At 38.5% G+C, this 19,808-nt stretch overlaps 1 protein-coding gene across 1 annotated transcript in view; it reads left to right on the forward strand.

Moving 5' to 3' along the window:
• Positions 1-19,808, forward strand: part of SPIDR (scaffold protein involved in DNA repair) — a 200,099-nt gene that overhangs the window by 68,101 nt on the left and 112,190 nt on the right. Inside the window, exon 9 of the mRNA XM_066547116.1 lies at positions 10,417-10,636. Within this exon, the coding sequence (XP_066403213.1) occupies positions 10,417-10,636 (220 nt within the window). The remainder of the gene's footprint in view (positions 1-10,416; positions 10,637-19,808) is intronic.

Raw genomic sequence — 19,808 nt, forward strand, 5'->3', positions numbered from 1 at the left:
AATGTACAAGAAGTCTTTAGGATAAACTACTGCAAGCATTTCATTTACCCTGCAAGCATTTGCTACAATTTCTGGAAAATGCTGAACGTGCCATAAATTTAGGAATACGCTTTAACTCCACAGCTTCAATTTCACTTCCAATTCTCAATCCTTATTCCAAAGTATGATGATTATAAAATAATCATTAAAATAGCTGTGATAATATTTTGGGGATACTTTTTCATCTAGAGCAAAATTTATTTTTGATAGTTGTATTCTTAGAATGGCCATAATGTTTTGTAACACCAAAATGAAATTGGTGTTTGGTTTGGAGAACATCTGTTGGAATGGTTGAAATTTTAGTAATGTAACTAGATAACCTTCTCTTTGCTTCTAGTCAGGAATGTGAAGTGTCAGCACAGCAAATGCATGCCACTTTCAGCTTTCATCTCTTTAGGTTCAAGTTAAGGCTGTCTCACTAATCTAAGAATCTTCTTGAATTTTGTTTCCCCTCTGTTTTGCCCAGTAACATTTCTAAGCCAGACTGTTTCCAGGACTGTTTCTGACTTCGGCACAAAGTTAGAGGAAAGAACTTTTCAAATAACAAACTCATTTGAGTCACTAAAGAATCCTGAAGATTAATGTGGAGGATTGAAGTAACTTAGTTGCTGGGAGAGCTGTCACGTCATTTTGGATATCCCATAGACATGCAGACCAGAAGTTCATTGCTAAAGCAGCAGGGAGCAATTTCAAATGAGATTGGTTTAAAGTCCTCCTTACGTATGAGATTTAAGGAAAAATGTTTCCAGAAGTTCCAGCTGTCACCCCTATTAGACATTTCAAATTGCAGAATTTTATGCCTTTATTTTGCTGTTGCTTACTTTTAGGTTGTATCCATGTCCATATTACTCAAAACCCCCTCATTTTTGGCTTTGTTTTTTTAAAAAAATTCTGTCTGTTACCTCCCTGACCCCTTTCTGTAAGTAACCATTGTGGTTTGGCTGCCTCTTGGTCACTGGGATGAATCACTGCCCAGAAGAGAGCACCTCCTTTCAGAGAGCACGCACTTTCTGGTGTTTATGCAGTGCACAGGGTCTCACTTTGGCTGACTCATTCTGCAGAGTAGAAGAAACCTTTGTGCTTTTTCAGATTTTGACAATTTTGGGCCACAGTCACATTCTGCAGCTGGTCCCTGTGTTGGGAGAGGCACTCACTAAGGGTATGGGTTTCTGCAAGGTGAATCCCACTTCTGTAAATCAAGGTAGCCATACCAGGCAGAGTTCTGAAGGGAGGGAAGACCAGAGTTTGCCCGTGCTCCACAGCATTGTCTGGATGCTTTCTGTGGTTCAGCTCTAACAGAGGCAAATGTCAGGCTCTGCCACAAGTCCAAAATTTTTTGTTCTTCACAAGATGTAGGAGGAGGGCTGAGGTGCAGGCCATGTAACAGTGAGTCTCTGATCAGCCAAGCTGATGGTTCGAGGGTACTCTCTACAAGGGCTTGTAGACCATTTGCAAGCTTTTTTCTATATGCAGTGCTGCAACTTCCTCATGAAGTTTCCTGTTTGGGCAAAGAGGAGATCTGGACAGCTGAAAGACACAGAGAAAAAAAAAAAACCAAACCCACAACAAAAACCCAAACCTTTTTCCTGTCAACATCTGCTGGAAGAAAAAATAGTGGTTTTCTGAGTTACATTCAGACAACCTTCCTGTCTATAGGAGGGGACACTAATAATATTTAAAGCAAACTCGTGTAGATTCCTACTGTAACTTCTGAAATTCTGCTTTTCTACACATCCTACATTCCATTGGTTTTGTTTGTCTTGCAGCTATCATCAAAGCAGTTCTTTACCTTAAATGCAGAAGCATTTTATTCTCTAGCATTTATAATCTGATTCAAGATTTGATATTTGTTGATCCAAGGTTAAGATTCATGATTACGTTACAACCAAATTTGAGTATTAAACTGACAATAAAACAAAACCGTTGATCTTTCCTTCCAAACTGCTCCTTTCTCTCAGGGAAAAGTGACCTTCAAGGGGCAACAAATTTTCAGTTTACTGAGGCAAATGGAATGTATGCATGAGGGGAGGAGGGTGAAGCCCTGGAGATGAGGACAGGGTTTCATGTCACACATTTTCAGGAAGGCTGAAAGGGTTACAGAAGAGGATATAAACAATCTCTCCCTCTTTTCCAGTTTCATTGACTAGTTAAGATGATGGGAAGAAATTATTTTAGCAGCTTGAATGCCAAGAAATTTGTAGTTGATGAAGAAAACATGGGTAGCCCTTAACAGGGTTTCCTTTACTGTGTAAAATTCTTCTAAAAAGACAGAAATCTGAGATTTGCTAGTTGTTGCTTATTTCTTAGTTCTTGATAGTTTGTTTTATTACTTAAGAGTTAATGCTATAAATTAGAGACATGGCAAGTGGCCAATTTTTTTTTCCTAGCCAACTGTCTGAACTTGTTACAGCATTGGAAAGGAAAAAAATCAAAAGTAAACTTGTCTTCTTCAAGCAAGAATTCTTTGTATTGTTTTTGTTTTCCTAAGAGAAACAATAATGACATGCATAGTCACTTTAAGTAGCTTACATATGTTCTTATAAAGAATTTGTAGTGTTTAAAGCATGGCCAAATGCAGCAGACTTTTAAAAATTTATATAAATGTGGCAAGAAGCCATCATGCCTATGAGAGACTTAGTGTGTTTCTGAGAAAAATCTTCTTGAATGGCTTCAGAAATTACCAGCCCAGGAAGAATAACAACATGTATAGATCAGAACAGCAACCAGATGATTTTGTACAGGCTGTGAAAACCTTGAAACCCAGACCTGGTTTTCAGCATTGACTTTGAATTACAAGGGTCTGCTTGGTATCTACCTGCTTGCTGAGTTTGTTATGCCTGCACCTGCAAGTTATACATGAGGGAGGAGGAAGAACAATAATGGGATGCCAAGCAAAAGAATGTTTTTGTTTTGATTTGTGCCTGTAATTTGACATTTTATACTTTTTACGCTTAAGAATGAAAGTAAAACTTTGTGGCTTGAACCAGAAAGTGGTTGGCTATTCTTCCACTGCAGATAGTATGTGATGTCCCAGGAGAGTGTCTACTAACTGCAGTTTTGGAACCACATTTGACAATTAGAAGTTAAATTATGTTGGGATGAAATAATGCCTTTGAAAAACAACTGAGTGAGACAAATTTGGAAGAGTGTTGCTAGTTTGTTTTATTAAACAAAGCATGAAGTGGAATTTTCTTTGTTTCCTTTATAATTCCATAATATGTATTTGACCTATTCATCTGAACCAAAGGCAAAGAGTGACTTTCATTCTTTGTGCAGTGAGTACTATTCCCAACCTTAACTGCCCACAATTCTTTCTACTTTCAGTGGGAAAGTTTATTTTATAAAAGCTTTTACCTAAGATTAGTAGAAATTTGACTTGTGTGTATCACGTGTATTTTGCATACTGCATATTTCTAAAGAATTTCCCAGTTAGGAGAAAGTATAACTTAACTTCTCAACCATGTATTTAGAAATGTCAGGTACAGTAAAAATTTGCTTCTAAACTGCAGTTCATGTACAATATTTGTTTGATAGTTCTTTGAGCAAAAGTAATTCATTTTTCTTAAAAGTATCTGTCCTTTCCCCATATCATTCAGATATCACTAAGATAAATAATTGTGACTGTTTAGCTGATAAGAACAAGTTGCCTTCACTATTTTTGCACAAAACATGTATTTGTTAGCAGTTTTTCAAATACTAATGTGGCTTCAAGCAAGCTCATCTTCCTCCCTTGTGTGTTCTCAGGAGTTTGTAATGGCTTTATTCAGAAAGCTCTACTTGCATAAGGGTAATTTTTAAATTTATTTAAAAGGAAGGTGGTGAAATAGTCTTCATTTTGCCTCTTGTCATGCTTGCTTGGTCTTTTTTATCCATGTGACTCGTGGCTGAGGAGTTTTATTTTGTCAGTCTTGCTTTTCATGATAGTTTATACTTGTAGGTATGCATATGGTCCTTATTACTATAGACTTTTTATTATCACAATAATAATAATTTCCAATCCATTCTTCTTTATGCTTGGATATAAGTTGGTTTTTTTTTCTGTAATGCTCAGTGGAGCAGAGCCATTCACTGCTTGGCATTTTCCTATGCTTCAGTTTTCTTTTGTGTTTCTAAGTGGTCTGTGTTGTAATTCACTATTCTCTGCATTGGTACTGTGACCTTTATGAACTGATTTCTGCCTTGTGTGATGTGATTGTTACATTCAGTTAGGTTCAGATGTTAGGTTCAGATGGGCACATCATATCCTTCAGCCCTTGGGGTGAGATGCGTTCTTACCACATGGGAAGACTTAAATTTTCAGGAAGAGTGGAAAATTGAAAAATTCAGGAGTACCTGCTGTCATAGACTAAACTTGGCTTTGTTTTGCTCTTGTTGGTGTGGTGGTGTTACTGTTGCTTCTGTTGGTCTGATCTGCGTGGAGGTGCACTGCCTATCCCAGCTGATACGTTCAAACCATGCAGAATTCAGTTTACGGTCCTGAAACACTTTGTCTCACTCTGTAGGTCTTGTAAAGATTGCTCTGCTGCTGAGGAGTTCTATTAACCAGCTCTAAAGAGAATTTCTTCCCTTTGAGAACTTTCCATTTAAGGCTACAGGTGCTTTTTTGGAACACTTGAATGGTAGCATTTTAGCAAAATTCATTGGAGTGAGGTGAAACTGCATGCAGTCTTACTGATATTGACATTTGATACATTTCCATACATCAGGCACCATGGATCCTCTCCTTGCAGTGTGTTCAGCTTCCTGTCACTGTGTCACTAGAGAAACATAAAATATGTGGCTCCCAAGAGATCATAATTTCTATATTTTCCTCCTCATTTGTCTTCCTTATTGGTAGTTACAGAGTTATTAAAACAAACTTTAGAGTTGTATTTCAGGCACTGAAGCCAGAATGTCTGAACATTTGTTTTTTTTAATTGTGCTCCTCAATGTTTTTTTCATTCTCTTGTCTCCAAACTGGTTTTTAGTTGTTGAGAGTCAAAGCAGGCTGGCTTTCTTCTTAGCCTCGCTCCTAGGCTGCCCTTGGCATGGCCTGTGCATCATCTGTGACCATGTACATTCAGTGTTGATGTGGCTTAAATATATGTGTCTGCTCTGAAGCCACTGTGTTAGGTCTGAAGATTAGGGGCATTCAGTCTGCCAGAGACTGTAGAGTCATCTGAAGTCTTCAAAGGGCTCAAGAACTCAGGGTCTGTGAGTTCCAAAGGAATGGGGAGCTTTCTTTTGCCCTTCCCCCCAGTCCCCTTTTTTTTTTTCCTTCTTTTTGTTTCTTTTTAACACTTCTGGAATTCAGAGTAAATGCAGAACATCTGCAAAGTAGTGCATCAAAATATATTTTGATGTCATGGTGTATGACATGGTACATGGCTGAAGGGCAGCATCTCCCTGTGTACTAAAGTAATAAACAAAAATGAAAATAAGTACCCAAGGAAACTGATGGATTCAGTGTGAAATTTGTTTGTTCATCTCCCAGGCACTGGAATTATCTTTGAGCTACTTCATGTCTGGGTTGCAAATTGGAGTGAGAAACCAACATCCCAGAGGACACCTGAAATTAAATAATTAACTGTGTGTGTCAGAGCAGATCTCTTAGGTAGTTAAACCAAAGTGCCTCTAGCTTAGGATCCTGTTTCTGCCAGTGACAAGAGCTATCAAAATGCATTGAAAAAATGATAAAATGGCTAACACTTGATGATATTTTCCCAAAATACTCTCCCAAATACCTCCCACAGATCTCTGACTCAGGGACTTTGTAAACCAGAATTACTGTCTGTGTTCTTAGTATTTCTAAGTAAGTTTTTCTCCTACCAAAAAGTTACTGGTTGTTTTTCTGAACCCATGCATACAACATAGACCTGTTGTGATCACACTATTATGGATCATCAGGCTTTTTTGGAAATTATGCCCAAGATCATTGCCAGGTTTCCTCCATTACTACTTTTGCTTGAAAAGAACTTTCCCTGTGATTTCAAAGGTTCTGCTAATAGTAGCAGTGAGAGGTTGATGTTCCATTTGCCCAGGTTTGGATCAGGATTTCTTCATCTTTGTCAGAGCTTCTTGTTTCTTGTCTGGGAGGTGAGGGAGGTTCTTACCAATCACAGCAAGGCTTTACCAAAGATGCTTCCCTGCTTAAATGGCTCATTCCTCCCACCAGTCAGTGTCTCTCATGGATTTCACTCCTTCTGGACCACTTGCAAAGTGTGAAGGAAATTTGTTTGATCATGGTCCATCTAGCAATGGTTTCTGTCTGTTGCTTTTCAGAGGGTGGCATTTATCACAGTGGTGTTCCACAAAGGCTGATGTAACTAATCTAGCTCCTAACTGATACCTGATTTTTCTTGTACACTGTCCTTTCTGTGACCAATATGTTGATTCAGTAGTAGCCAGCATGTAACTGCATGTCTTTGTGAAGATTTCTCTTCTTATGGAAAATTCTGTGAGAAATGAGGGAGCATTACAGGCCTTGGTGGCTGATACTCTCCTTTCAGATGGTGTTCTTTAGAGAGCACATGTTGTACATCTCAAATACCTCTGCAAAATTCATACTCAGCCAGATCAGTGCCTTTCTGGTTTTCTTTGTGGCACCTTAAGCCTTGTGTATCAGTGATTGAATTACACTTCATGCCCCTGGGATGAATAAACTCTGTTTTTACTCATGGGGCCAGATATTTCAAATGATCCTTGTGTCAGTGGATGTTTTCTCTGACTTTCCAGCTGACTCTGTGAAGGCTGTGGAGAGATGCTGGAAGGGGCAGCTGTCCATGTTAGGCTGTGTTCCAGGACCAGTGAGCTGCAGCAGCACTGCGTCACCAGAGCTCAGAGCACCCAGGGCTTTGCTGAGAAATGCACCTGTGTCTCACATGGGTCAGGCTGCTCTGGGTTTCCATCTTTATCTCCCCCAAGCATTTCACTTTGCAGAGGCCTCTGGAACCAGAGTGAATATTTGGAGAAGGTCCTTCACTGAAAGTGTGGTTGATCACTGGAACAGGCTCCTCATAGCACCAAGCCTCTCATTTCAAGGAACATTTGTTGTATGATTTAGTGTTAGGTCTTCCTGTGAGGAGCAGGGAGTTGGACTTGAGGATCCGTATGGGTCCCTTTCAACTCTAGATCTTCTATGATTCTATAAGAGCTTTGTCAAACCGTCCTCAAATTGCTGATTGCTGCTTCATGGAAGATTTCTAAATGCATCCAGGCAGCTGTATGCTCACTCCCAGTGAGTGTGAGAGTGTGTACGTGTCTTTCAGTGGGAGAATAAAGGTTACCTTGAAGTAAGTAAACTGAAGTGGCTTTGCAGTTGGCTGAATTAGCTCATTAATTCTTCTAGAAGCTAACCCTGAAGAAATCCATGAGTATTCTGGGCAGTAGAATGGGAAATGAAGAAATTTGCAGTGTAGGAATGGGCACAATTGCAACACATTATTGATTGCACCATTTAAAATGCACACAATTGTAAGGTATTATTCCTTATTTAAGATTACTAGGTATTGCCATGAAACATGCACATGTCTACTTCTGAATTTCTTGAGCTTTAATTCTGCTTTGTAAATGCAAGTAAGTGAATGATAACTTCAGCAAGCAAGTGGGAATTTATGTAAGTTATCCAAGGGTGAAGGAGAACAATGCAAAAACCTAAAGTGAGCTTTTCACATGGATGAACAAACAAGTAAACTCTGGAAACTGTAGAATTTGCAGTGATCCAGCCTGTCTCCTCACCCACAAATTTGCCCTTCAGTGTGCAGCCACATATGTTTGATTTATTTTTGATTGACATAACAATACAAGAGCCAAATGTATTAAAACCAAAGCTACATTCTGAAATTTGGTGTTTCATCATGTGCCAGCAATCCAAAGTGCTTTTCCATGTTGTTCAAGAGAACACTATCATCAGCAGTAATAATAATTTCAGAGTAATTAAACTAAACTATCTCTGTGCATCTAAATAAACAAATTGTGGTTCTGTAGAATGTGCGTGTGTGCCAAGTGTGAGATTTGGCTACTGGTCGAAATTGAGATGCTTTTAGTGCAGAAGCATTCTGCTTCATTTAGAATCAGCTCCCAGTGTTTCCACCAACTTTAGACTTGCAAGAGACTCTAGTGTTGTGGTAGGTATTTTTTACTCCAATGTCTTTTAAAACTTTCATACAGATACAGTTCTTGATTTGCCTAGTATTTTTAACTGTTTTATAGTCAGAGGTATTTAAAAGAAAAATATTATTAGGCTGTCATTCATTGTCTTCAACCTGCTGTATAAAATGAGTAACATATAAGCTGCTGGCCAGTAAGAATTGTCATAGAATTCTTCACATAAGAAATGCTTGGCTCAGAAGTGATGAGCACTCTCTCTCACAAGCTGTCTTAATACTTTTTTTTAATAAGCTGTTGGTGCATTTGAAAATTGAGACTGATTTTATTTTTTGTGACTTGTTTTTTAAAGTGGATGTAAATGCAAATTGTGCTGTATGTCTAGAGGGAAGAGGTAAATGCTTAGTTACTTTAAAGGATGAGAATTTTTGTGGTTAGCAGAATTTGCTTATGCGTGCCAAATGACTTGGGGTTGACAGAGGACCACAACTGCAGCTAGTCAGGCAAAACAGAATTCAAGTGTGAATATTCTAAGCCCTTCCCTTCAGGCATAGAAAACTAGTCAGTGCTCACCCTTGTCAGAATTTTCACATAAGCAAACATTATCTCAGTATAGTGAGTCTCTGCAGTGGCACTGTGACGTTATGGCTTTCTCTGAGAAGGTGACAGCAGTGAGGAGCAGCAGCAGGCTGCAACCATCTCTCTCCATCAGTCAGTTTCAAAGGACTTGGCAGAAAGGGTTCATTCTCCTACTTCTCAGATCTGGGAAAGGAGGTCAAGCTGTAATGGCTTGGACAGAAGTGGCTTATGTACATTTTGTGTCTGACTGTCTGGTGGAACCCTTTATAGAGCTGGAAAATACCAGTTCAGGGGAAGCAGAATGCTTTGCAGAAGCATGTTGCATGTGATGAAAAATGGGTTCTCATGAAAGTGGTTTTGAGAACAATTTAGTTTTAGATTTCCAAATTGCTTTATTTCAGTTTCAGTATGAAATTTAATAAAAACAGGGACAGAATTTTTTATTTTACTTTTGTATAATTCAACTTTATTGAATAAATTTAAAAGGTTTTGGGGCCCAGTTTCTTTGGTTTGGGTTTCTTGAGGGTTCGGTTAATTTTTTTTGAAGTTTCTCATAAACTCAAACTAAAATATTTTGATTTATTTTCCAGAGGAAAAACATTCACAGTTGTGAAATGAGCCTTAAAATAAACAAACAAATAACTAGTACTGTTAAGTTCCAGTATCACGTTCACTGTTCCTCCCCTGTTTCTTCTTTGCTGTGGGAAGACAATAATTTATATCAGCTGTTTTTCTTGAGATGTTGTGTTTTTCCCAATGCAACTTATAAATCAAAAAGGGTAGAACTGTGGCTCTGCTGCCCTTGTCCTTTTTCTGCCCCGCTAAATGCTTGCAGCATTCAGCAGGGTAACAGCATTTCTCCTCTCAGTGACCAGAGTGCAGATCTGAGTAAGGCTAGGTGAGAATGAGAATAAATCTTTTTCTTACATTTTCTTACAGCTCAGACCAAGGTCTGTCTGAGCAGCTGCTGCCCTGTGCAGAGTGCAAAGGACCCAGGGGTAATTTCATTTCAGTGCAAAGTTGTTTCTTGTTCAGCAGAGATGAAAGTGCTAAGAATTGATCTGTGTAGATGCTTGTATCTGTTCATGTTGCTTTAAAACAACAGAGCCTTCTGACTACCCTGACTGCCTACTGATAAAATGGATGATCAGTTTTGCAATAATTATTTTTAGGCAGTGCATCTTACTCCTTCTTTCTCCACATTTGTCCCTCAGCATGAATCATCAGCTTTTAGATGCTTTGTATTCTTCTAATTTGGTTCCTGACAGCTGCTGCTTTGAGAAAGGTCGAGGAGGGCAAATACAACTTCACTTTTAACACAGTGTTTGATTATTCTGTTTTTAAATAAATGCATTTTTGCAGTATCTAATTAAAAAGACTGAACAAAGTCAATGAGTTGCAAGATTTAAAAGTTGAGGTGTGGTGGGGGAGAGTTTCTTGTAGGGAGTATCTGAATTCATTGATACTTGGAAGCAGTGCAGGTGGGATTTTTTTCTTTACAATTAATAGTATCTATAGAGAAAACAAAAATTACTGCAAAAGCTTAATGTGGGTCTTTTGATAAGACTGTGTATTCTACTCATACATGGATTTATCACGGTCGGACAGATGTGCAGAGCACAGAGGGATGCACATCTTTAGAGTACCAGAACTTCTTTCTTTCTCCTCATCCAGACTTTGCATTTTTATTTTTAATTTTCACTTTCTTTCCAGATAAATCTGGTGTTTTAATTGTGAGGATCCTGGAAATATTTGAGGAGTGCACGATACAAGTTGCCATATGCCAGCAGCTGGAACAGTCTCCTGCTACGCTTTCGCCCGAGGATGCTGTCATCAATGCAGAGGAGCCAGTACTCAAAGTCCTCTTCACAAGAGAGACAGCAGCTCACCTGAAGAGCAGACCACAGGATGTCATCCACATCTATCCCCCATGGTGAGTAAGGAGAAGGGGCCACACTTGCTGTAGCACTGCACAACAAAGTGGAGTCGGTTGAGTGCTGGCTGCACTGCTGTAGGAAAAACCTTGAGGGGTAATGGGAGAACAGGGCATTCTTGTGGTCATCTGTCTCTGGCAGCTTGAGAGACTTTGACAGATACCTTCAAGACAGCTCAGATAACAACTAAATGTGTATCATGATGCCTCTAGTGTTGCTCAGGGCTTCAGTTGTGTTTTCACTTAATATTTTCATGTTTAGAGCACTAGGAAGGCCTGAGCAATGTCTTATCAATGATAAGGCCAATAAAGTGCATACTTTCTGGTAGCAAAGTACTTCAGGAATGCTCATCTGTTGTTGGGAGCATGGATATAATATTTCAGTGGAAAAGTCTCCTTTAACTGTATAGCATTCAGTCTTCAGTTCCCTGAGTTCCTCTTCAGCACAACCCTTTCTGGAATTCTACAAAATGTTTGGTCTATGCTTGTGATTATTTTCTGACTTAGATTATTTACCTGAATTTCAAGGGTAGCAAAAAATGATGAGATTTCTAGTAAAGCAGCTGGTTGTTAGTGGCTGTAGGCTGGAAGGACTACTCTTCATAAAAATTTAGGGGAACTTTGAAGTGGGAACATTACTTCTCTCTTCACTGCCCTCCACCCTAAATTATAAAAGAGGAAATACTTTTCTTATGTATTTCAGCATTCATTACCTGAGTTTTAGCCTCCAGCTGCCTCTCGTGTTTGACCATATCCTTTTGCAAAATACTTTTTCCTGTTTTGCAAAGGTCTGTATCTGGTTTTTATCTTCATTGATAGCTGCAAATCTTTTCTGAGTTCCCCAATTTGTAGTCTTTTGCTTCTGAAATGTTTTTAACTCTTTTTGGATGCAATTCAAAAACTAAGGGAAGATATTTTATTTGGGGTTTTTTATGGCTACAGATACAACTATTGATAGTTTAGATGTAAATAGATCGGTAGCCAAGGGAAAATGAAGTTCAATACTAATTAAGTCCTAGTCTGATATGATTCTGATTCACTGCCCTTTTTTGTTATCATTTATCTTTTCCTTCACAAGCTTTTTTTCATGCTTTACATTTGGTTTTGTTTTCCTGTTTTCTTCTTGTTTCTCTCCTACAAACTTAGTTCCGTTTTTCTCTTCAGGTTTCCTCTGTCGTTTTTAAACCATGAGGTTTTGCATTTATGCAGCTGTATCCTTCTGTGTAGACCTTAACCTACATGAAGATTTTTGTGCCAGAAAAACTCTTTTAAGTAGGGTGTGATTCAACTTTTCTCTTTGTTTCCTTCTTTTTTCTTCTCCTGACCTGTTACTGTAGAATGCTTAGCATGTGTAAGTCTCGGACTGCTGCAGCTTGTTTCATGTCTGCTCTGGGAAGATGTAAATCTGCACTGATCTGATCCTTTCCAGACTACAGACATCTGCAACTGTACTAGTCTACTCTTCTCATTTGTTTAAATTTTAAGATGTTCTGGACACAAAGCTCATTCCTGTATGCATGTAAGCTGAGATTTCTTTAGGCAGCTTCATAGCTAGCTGTCTGTCTTCCTAGAAACTCTGCCTTTTATTTGCTTTTTTTAAAATATATATCTTTAGTAGGACGTGCTTTTCATGCAGGAAAAAGTTTATTTCATGAAACCGTAATGTTTGGACAGAGGATACATCTGCATTGTCACGGTTCCTTTCCTTACTTATACGTCTCTCAAGGCACTTCATAAATACATCAGTTAATTGTAGCAAAACTGCATTAAACCTCATCTTTAGTCCTATTTTCTCTCTTTTTGAAATTATCTTAATGTCAGTTGTCTGTTTACTCAACCAACTTCAAAAAAAGTTGGGCTGGATACTGTTAAAATACTGGAGGCAGGGAGGGGAGAGAATGAGGGATGTTTTTGTTTTAGATTATAATTTGGCACTTTTAGTTTACATTAATTGAAAATTGGACTTGTATACTTAGTGGAAGTTTCCTCTAACACAGTTCCAAGCTTCTATTCTCCTAAACTCCTACTTGAGAACTCTGAATGCTGAAGTCTAGTTCTTGTTACTCTGCATTGAATTTGTACTTCTGTTAAAAACAAATGCTGTTTCTGTTAAAACACTTGTCTGTCAATTCAAATGTGTGACTAGTGAAAAAACAAATTAACTAAATCTAATCCTGACATGGTGAAATAAACATATTTACGTATCTTATTAACATCTTATGTATCTTATTGAAATCAGTCAGAAGCAAAAGAGACCAAAAAAAAGTAGATGCAAGGGGAGGCAATGCTTGAACCACCTGTGTGGTTTTGGGATACATAATACACTGCATATTGTTGTCTTGTATTTTGAGACAGTTGTATGGCAGGACAGAGTGGGATGAGATGGGGTGTTTTGTAAGTGGCCTGCTTCTGGTGCTGTTGTGTCCTGAGAGCAAAATTTCCCATTACCTTTAAAATAAAATTCCAGAATTACATTCTGACTTTGCTTTTTGCCCTCTGACCAGGCGACCAAGTAAAATGTAGACACACAGGCTACTGGCTCCTGGAGGTGATTATTCATGTCAAAAATTGAACACTTAATTTTGGAGCCTTTATAAAATTAGACTTTGCTTTTGTAACTGTTCTTGTATGTGCTGTGAACTCAGTGCATAACCTAGTATGTGAAACATCTCCAGCAGTAGACTTGCATTAAGTACTTCAGGAAGCAGTGTTTAGAGAAGTGCTGATATGCTTGTTGGTATTTGTTTGCATGCAGAATCCCATGAAACTTCAGCACTGCAGTATAAGCAATTTAATTTCAAAAATAAAACATTGACAGGGGGCTGGTTGTAAGAATCTTACCACCAGACATTGCTCATGAGAATGGTCCCACTGGATTTCAGAGGAGCTTTGTGTCAGGGCAAGAATTACCAGGACTGAACCCAGATTTCTTTGTAACTAGATATTAATTTCTTTGGGTCTAATGTCTTAAGGTACATATTTACAATTTTGAAAGCAGGGGATTTGATGTGAGAATTGTCACTTGCAATAGGGAAAGCAACCCCCAGAAACTGATAAAAGCTTTCAAACCAGCATGTGTGGTGCAGGACAGAGCTCAGCTGCCCGGCCACTGAGACATCTGACAGGAGCCTGCTCTGATCTTGTGGCTATGTGGAAGTATTATTGCAGTGTTGTATCTAAATAAGGCCTATTAGCTTGGACACATCACATGAAAATGATTGTGTGTTTTGGGCTGGAGCTGGTTTCTGTCTGGCCAGTCGGGAACAAAACAGGCAAAAGAACTCAGCCCTGCCTGCCCCTGCCTGTGTAGGCTTGCCTTTAGTTTTCTTTGCAGTACCTGAGCAACTTCTTGGATTGAGATTTTAAATGAACACCTCATAATTTTTCACAAACTAAATCTGAATCATTAAGTGTTTTTAACACCTGGAAAAGAAAAAAGTTTATTACTGAGTTTAATTAAATTGATTTCTACGTCTTTATTCACTTTGCAGAAATACATATCCAGCACAAAGTAAAGATTGCCTGCAAAGACATGAGAGAGTGGAAACAAAGGCTTCCACTCTTCCACTGTGGTGATTTTATGGCTTCAACTTACCTGGGGTTTTTTTCTGTTTGTTTCATTGTAAAAATTATAGAAATAATTTACCATACCTGACAGAAAGTAATGAGAGTTGGTATTTTTAGCGATTCCAGGATTCATTTGACTGCTGACGCTGCAAGGCTTGGGGATGGACTGTTTGCCTTAGATACTCCTGTCTTCTGCTCATAGATATGCCTACTAGTTAATATTCAAGATAAACTGACCTGAAGGAAATGGTGCTGATTAGAATTCTTTCCCTTGCCAGTAAGTTTAACAACTTTGAAATGTTTTTCATGTATTTCTGAAGTAAAACTACTAGAAGTATGTGATATTAATAGAGTTCTTGGCAATAGCAGTATAAACCACAGATCAAGTTTGATTTGGACAGGCTCAGAGGTCGATCCATACCTATTAAATCTGAAAGTCTGGTATGAAGCCTCTAGTTCAGGAGGTTCATGTGGTGGTAGTTACTGGGGGCAGGGGCAGTATGAAGGGGACATAACCACTCTGTTCTGTTCTTACACTGCCTGAAAACTCTGCAAAAAACAAGATCCTTGGCTGGATAGCCATTATTCCCCATGCAACTTTTCTGAGACAGTTTTATTTTAGGAACTTGGTATGGCAAGTACATAAAACACTTAAATCTGTGACATCAACAAGCAACTTCAAAGTTGTTCTTTAGTTTCTCTTAACCTGTGAAACCACGGGGAGTCATAATTACTCAACTTTGAGTGTTCCAGTGCCTGGAGAAAGTGTTTAATGTGGACTTCTCATTTCTGTTTGCATAACGCTAAATTCAGTCTCTCCTCAGTGAAGGAGTTTTAAAAGACTTTGAATTATTTACTGCCAAGAAGAACGACTCATACAAAACATTGCTAAAGATCAGCTGATGTACAGGGATGAAATCTTGTATCTTAAGTCCTTTAATGCAGGCCAATGGTGGAAGTTGCTGTAGAAACGTGCAGGCAAGCTCTGAAGAAATTTATGTGCAAGAAGCAATCTGGTTTTGTGGATTCAGGTAGTATTCTACTTGAGAATTATCCTGGGCATGCTGTGGGCTGTGTTGTTGACTCAACAACAGCATTTATGATAAATGAGTATGTTACTGTGATTTTTGCATTGTCTTACCTAACACTGTCTTACGTCATCTGGGTGAGAAACAACAGGAGCAACACAGGGAGCTCACATGAAATAGGTGTTTTGAGCTAGCATGGCTCATGTTAAAGAGCATTTGGCTTCCATTTGATGAAATTTTATTTTTTTTAATCACTGTTGCTCTCATCAAGCAAGGGAAGCATTTAAGAACATTTACAGAGTACCTATCACTAGAAAGATCATGTGAAAGCAGGATCTAGGCTTCACATGTTAATGAAATGCAGAAATTATCTCCTGCTGCTCTGTAAAGAAAGCATCTCTATCCTTCTAAATTTTCTCAAATTAAGGAAAGACATGTATAGAACATCTTTCACATACATTCAGTTTCTCTGGTTATTCCACAGAGAGGCAGCTTCTTTGAATGCTTGATAGATCAGTTTTGTCCAACTGATCAATGTTCACCATCTTCCTCTCATGAAATCTGGGCACTTTATATACATGCATATAAATATTCAAACAGATGGAAAAGGGGGAGGGGGGAGATCACCAGTCAGATCCCCCTCACTGGAAAGATGTTGGCTCTCCCTTAACATCTTCAAAGAAAGAATGTAACAATGGCAGAGTGGGAGAACCTGATAAGAGGGATGAGGCTCACTCAGAAGATAAAATTCTACAAAACTTCAGAGCTGTAAAGCCAGTGTGGGCACTATTTCTAAAGTACATATGGGAATGGCCTTGGAGCCAAAGATCAGATCATATCATCGGCTTGGAATTGCTTCTCAGAGATCATGCAGTGGTGAAAATTGAAGTTCCTTTCAGAAGCAGCTGAAGCAGCAGCAGGTTTTTTGCAAGAATTCACTTTTTGTTTTCCTAAGATATACTTTTCCTAGTGCAATCACTTCAGAAGAGGTGTTTTGTCTTTTGAGAACAAAAATACACATACTTTCTATGAACTGAAAGCAGTCCCTAGCAAGCTTTTAATAGAATTTCTTCAGTGTTTCTTTTGCTTTGTCTTTTCTTGACAGAATAGACCTTAGGATTTTTCTCCTTTTTTCTTTTAAAAAAAAAAAATTTTCTTTTTTCCATCCTCTCATGGAAAGGGCGAAAATTTTCTCTGTATAGCTGCTCAGGTATATGCTATTTGATATCTCTAGAAATGAAGAGATGAAGCAATTAATATTATATGAGTTTGTTTACTTTGCACGTAGAAAATCAAAACAACTCAATTTCTTAGTAATCTAATCAATGAAAAGTGGTGTTCCTTCATAGATGGATGACAAAATTGGAAAAATGCAGAATTGCACAGCTTTGATTCCAAGAGGAGAAAAAGTCATTGATGTAATTTCTGTGATCTGCCACAACCACCTGAAGCAACAGATATATGTGGTATTTCGGATGTGGGCTATGTCTAATAAACACAGTAACACGATCACATTTTTACAGTGAGACTGACATGCTTATTTTTACAAGTGTGGCATGGATAGACACATTATACAAATGCCACATAGAAAATATAAGTACCTTGAAAAACAAAGATGAAAAACCTGCTCTCTATAACAGAGGTTTCCATGGAGAAAAGAATGGAAACAGGAGGACGGGAGCCTCAAGATAGTAGATACAGAGCTGTGTAGAAGATTGAAACTGGATTTTTAAACACGACTGCCTGTCTCTGGATTAATAGCTGATGGTATCTTGCCATGCTGAAAAAGGGGAATTTCCACTGCATTGTACCAATGACGCGCAGGGGTTTGTTGATCCATTTGTTTGCTTTCGGCCAAATCAGAAGGGTCAGAAGCAAGCGGTGTGTTTGCAAAGCAGCAGCTTGGCTTTCAGATCAAGGTTGAAATGCATTGCTGCTGCCACAGAAGCCTCCATCAGGGTAGAATACCTCTGGCCTCCCTGACCAGATGTGTGTCTGAACTGGGCACATCCAGTCAGGCATTGTGCTCCTGCCTCACACCCCTGCAGCAGAGCTCACCCGAAAGGAGCACTGCATGTTGTTCTCTGGAGGGAGTCTCCACCAGGATGACTTTTTCCAACATAGGCTTGTGAGAATAAAGGAGCTGTAGAAAAGAGGCAGGGAATGTGAACAGCCTGGTTTATGCATGGGGTATGTTTTTCTACATTTTTCCTAAATAATAGATACTGTCCAACTTAGATCCTACTGGAATAACTGTGGTGTCCAGTTAATGGGAAAAATCTGAATCACCATGGTGCTTCCATGTTGAGGAATTAGCATACATCTGAGTCCACAGCTTTTAGCAACAGAATAGGAAAATTGTTTTTAAACATCCATTCCTTACAGTCAGTGATGTTTTTTATGTCTGAAAAATTACTGGAAAAAATATTCAGTGAGAATGCAAATGTCTTCTCCTAATATTCATGAAATAATCTTATCCTGAAAAATCTAATAAAGTTTTGTTTTGTTTTGTTTTGTTTTTTAATGAAAGGTCTGTACTTGAAACTTTCCAGCTTTTATAAGTGAGGAAATTCCAAGCATTTTGTAGTGACAGATACTGTTAGTGGGTAGTTGTCCACTGACGTCAAAACCAGAGGATGGTGAACAGCTTTGTTCAAGTCAACGAAAAATGTACGGTCTTGGATAAACTCTGTGTTAGCAACGGAGCTATCATTGATATACGAGCAGCTTCACATGAGTTCCCATGTGTATTCAATCCAATGCTAAATTCCAGATCTAGTTTAATGAGCAACTGGTGGAGCCAAGACCTGGCACTGCAGTCTGCTTTATCCAGTCATGAAGGAAAAACAAGCTAAATAAGTTCAGATGAACAAGTTCAGAATTACTGCAAGGTTATTAAAAAGTTGTGATTTGTATTCCTCTGCTAATGTTTATGACTAACAGATTTGGGACGTGTAAAACAATACTTAATTTGTAAAAAGACTATGTGCCAAAATTCCTTTGGTAGTTTAACCACTGAAGAGCAAGTTTTAACTTTGTGAATGGGTTTCTTTGAATGTTCAAGATTATCAGTAATCAGCTAATTTTTTTTTTAAATTTAAAATTTGAAAATTTATGGGTTTTGCTTGTTGGATTGCTGTTTAGCACTTTCACTTTATGTAATAAAATGTATTTACATAGCTCACTGTGGAGAGGCAGTTTTCAAGACAAGTGCCATTGTTTTTATTTATCAGGTGTGATTTGCTACTATAATGGTAGATATGTATTTGGAGTATGATTTTTCCATGCAGTTCTGTGTGCAGTTAGGTTGGGGTTTGAATAAGCTGGATATTTTCTGGATATATGCTGGATTTTCATGCTAAGGATGCTTTTGTCCTTGGGCAATTTTGCGTGGGCAAAGAGATGGATAAAGCGTGAGTTTGCCAAATTATCCTGTGTGGTCATTCCCTACAATATCAAGGTATGCTTTGTCAGATTCCTCCTCCTGAATGTCATATTTAAGTGTAGGTAAGCAACAGTTAATTACTGTAGTCCTAGCAGAAATAGTAATTAAAGCCCCAAGTATTTCAAAAGAGGAATGTGGCTTTCAGATATTTGAAAGATTTGGAATGTTGCTACCCAAAATACAGTATTTAAAAGATCTCAGCTATCCTGGGGGGCAGGAGCATGGGAGGGCAAGGGGGAGAACAAATTTTACTGTTATTTCTACCAGGCAGATTACTTCTCTTTCAGTAAAAGCTAGTGGGAAAAATACCTGTAGTTTTATGTATTATTGGCAGAAGAATGTACTTTGGTATATGAAACAGTTCAGCTGTGAAACATTCAGTGTAGCCTTTTGTGTGTTTGATGAAGCTTCTCTTCCTACCAGTCTTCCAAGTCAACATTCACTGTGCAGATTGCAATGTATTGCTTCTCCCTGACTGGTGGGCTTCTTTGACAGTGTCCTGAGATGTCCTGAAAAAGTACTCCTCTAGTTACTGCCCCAGTACAGCCTTCTGGAACACCAAATTTCTCCAATCAGAAGTTTCAGAACATGTTTCAGAACAATATTTAGAGCATTAGAAGTCCTGTACAACCACTAATTCTACCTTTGGGGATTTGTGTGTGGAAAGCCAAATCACTGATGTGGCGCCAAAAAAAAAAAATCATTACTTGGCAGTATGTGGGAAGGGGGGTGGTTGTGTGTATGGGGGTTTTTCGTTTGTTTTGGTGGTTTTTTTCTTTCTTTAACCTCTTTGGACTTCTGAAACATTACCTGTTTTCTCTCTTCTTGGTAAAAGAGTTAAAGAAAGAGTTAAAAATAAAGAAGCCTAGTGAACATTTCTGTGGATGTTTTTTGTTTTGATGGTTATCTTCCCTTTTGCTAAGTCTTGTATTTATTTTTTTTCCTGTAAGCAGCACATGTTTGCTGTTCAGCAGATCACAATAATGCACTTCTGCATGGTCTTCCTGGCAGTGATTGTCCATAGTCAGTCCAAGGTCCTTGGCTGTGATAAAAAGCAGGACTGCGTGTCCACCTTGACTCTGCTGTTAGTGCAAACCCAAGCACGTCTGTTAGTGCAAACCCAAGTCTGTCA

Source organism: Molothrus aeneus, chromosome 1, assembly GCF_037042795.1.
Source record: "Molothrus aeneus isolate 106 chromosome 1, BPBGC_Maene_1.0, whole genome shotgun sequence".
Lineage (NCBI taxonomy): Eukaryota > Metazoa > Chordata > Aves > Passeriformes > Icteridae > Molothrus > Molothrus aeneus.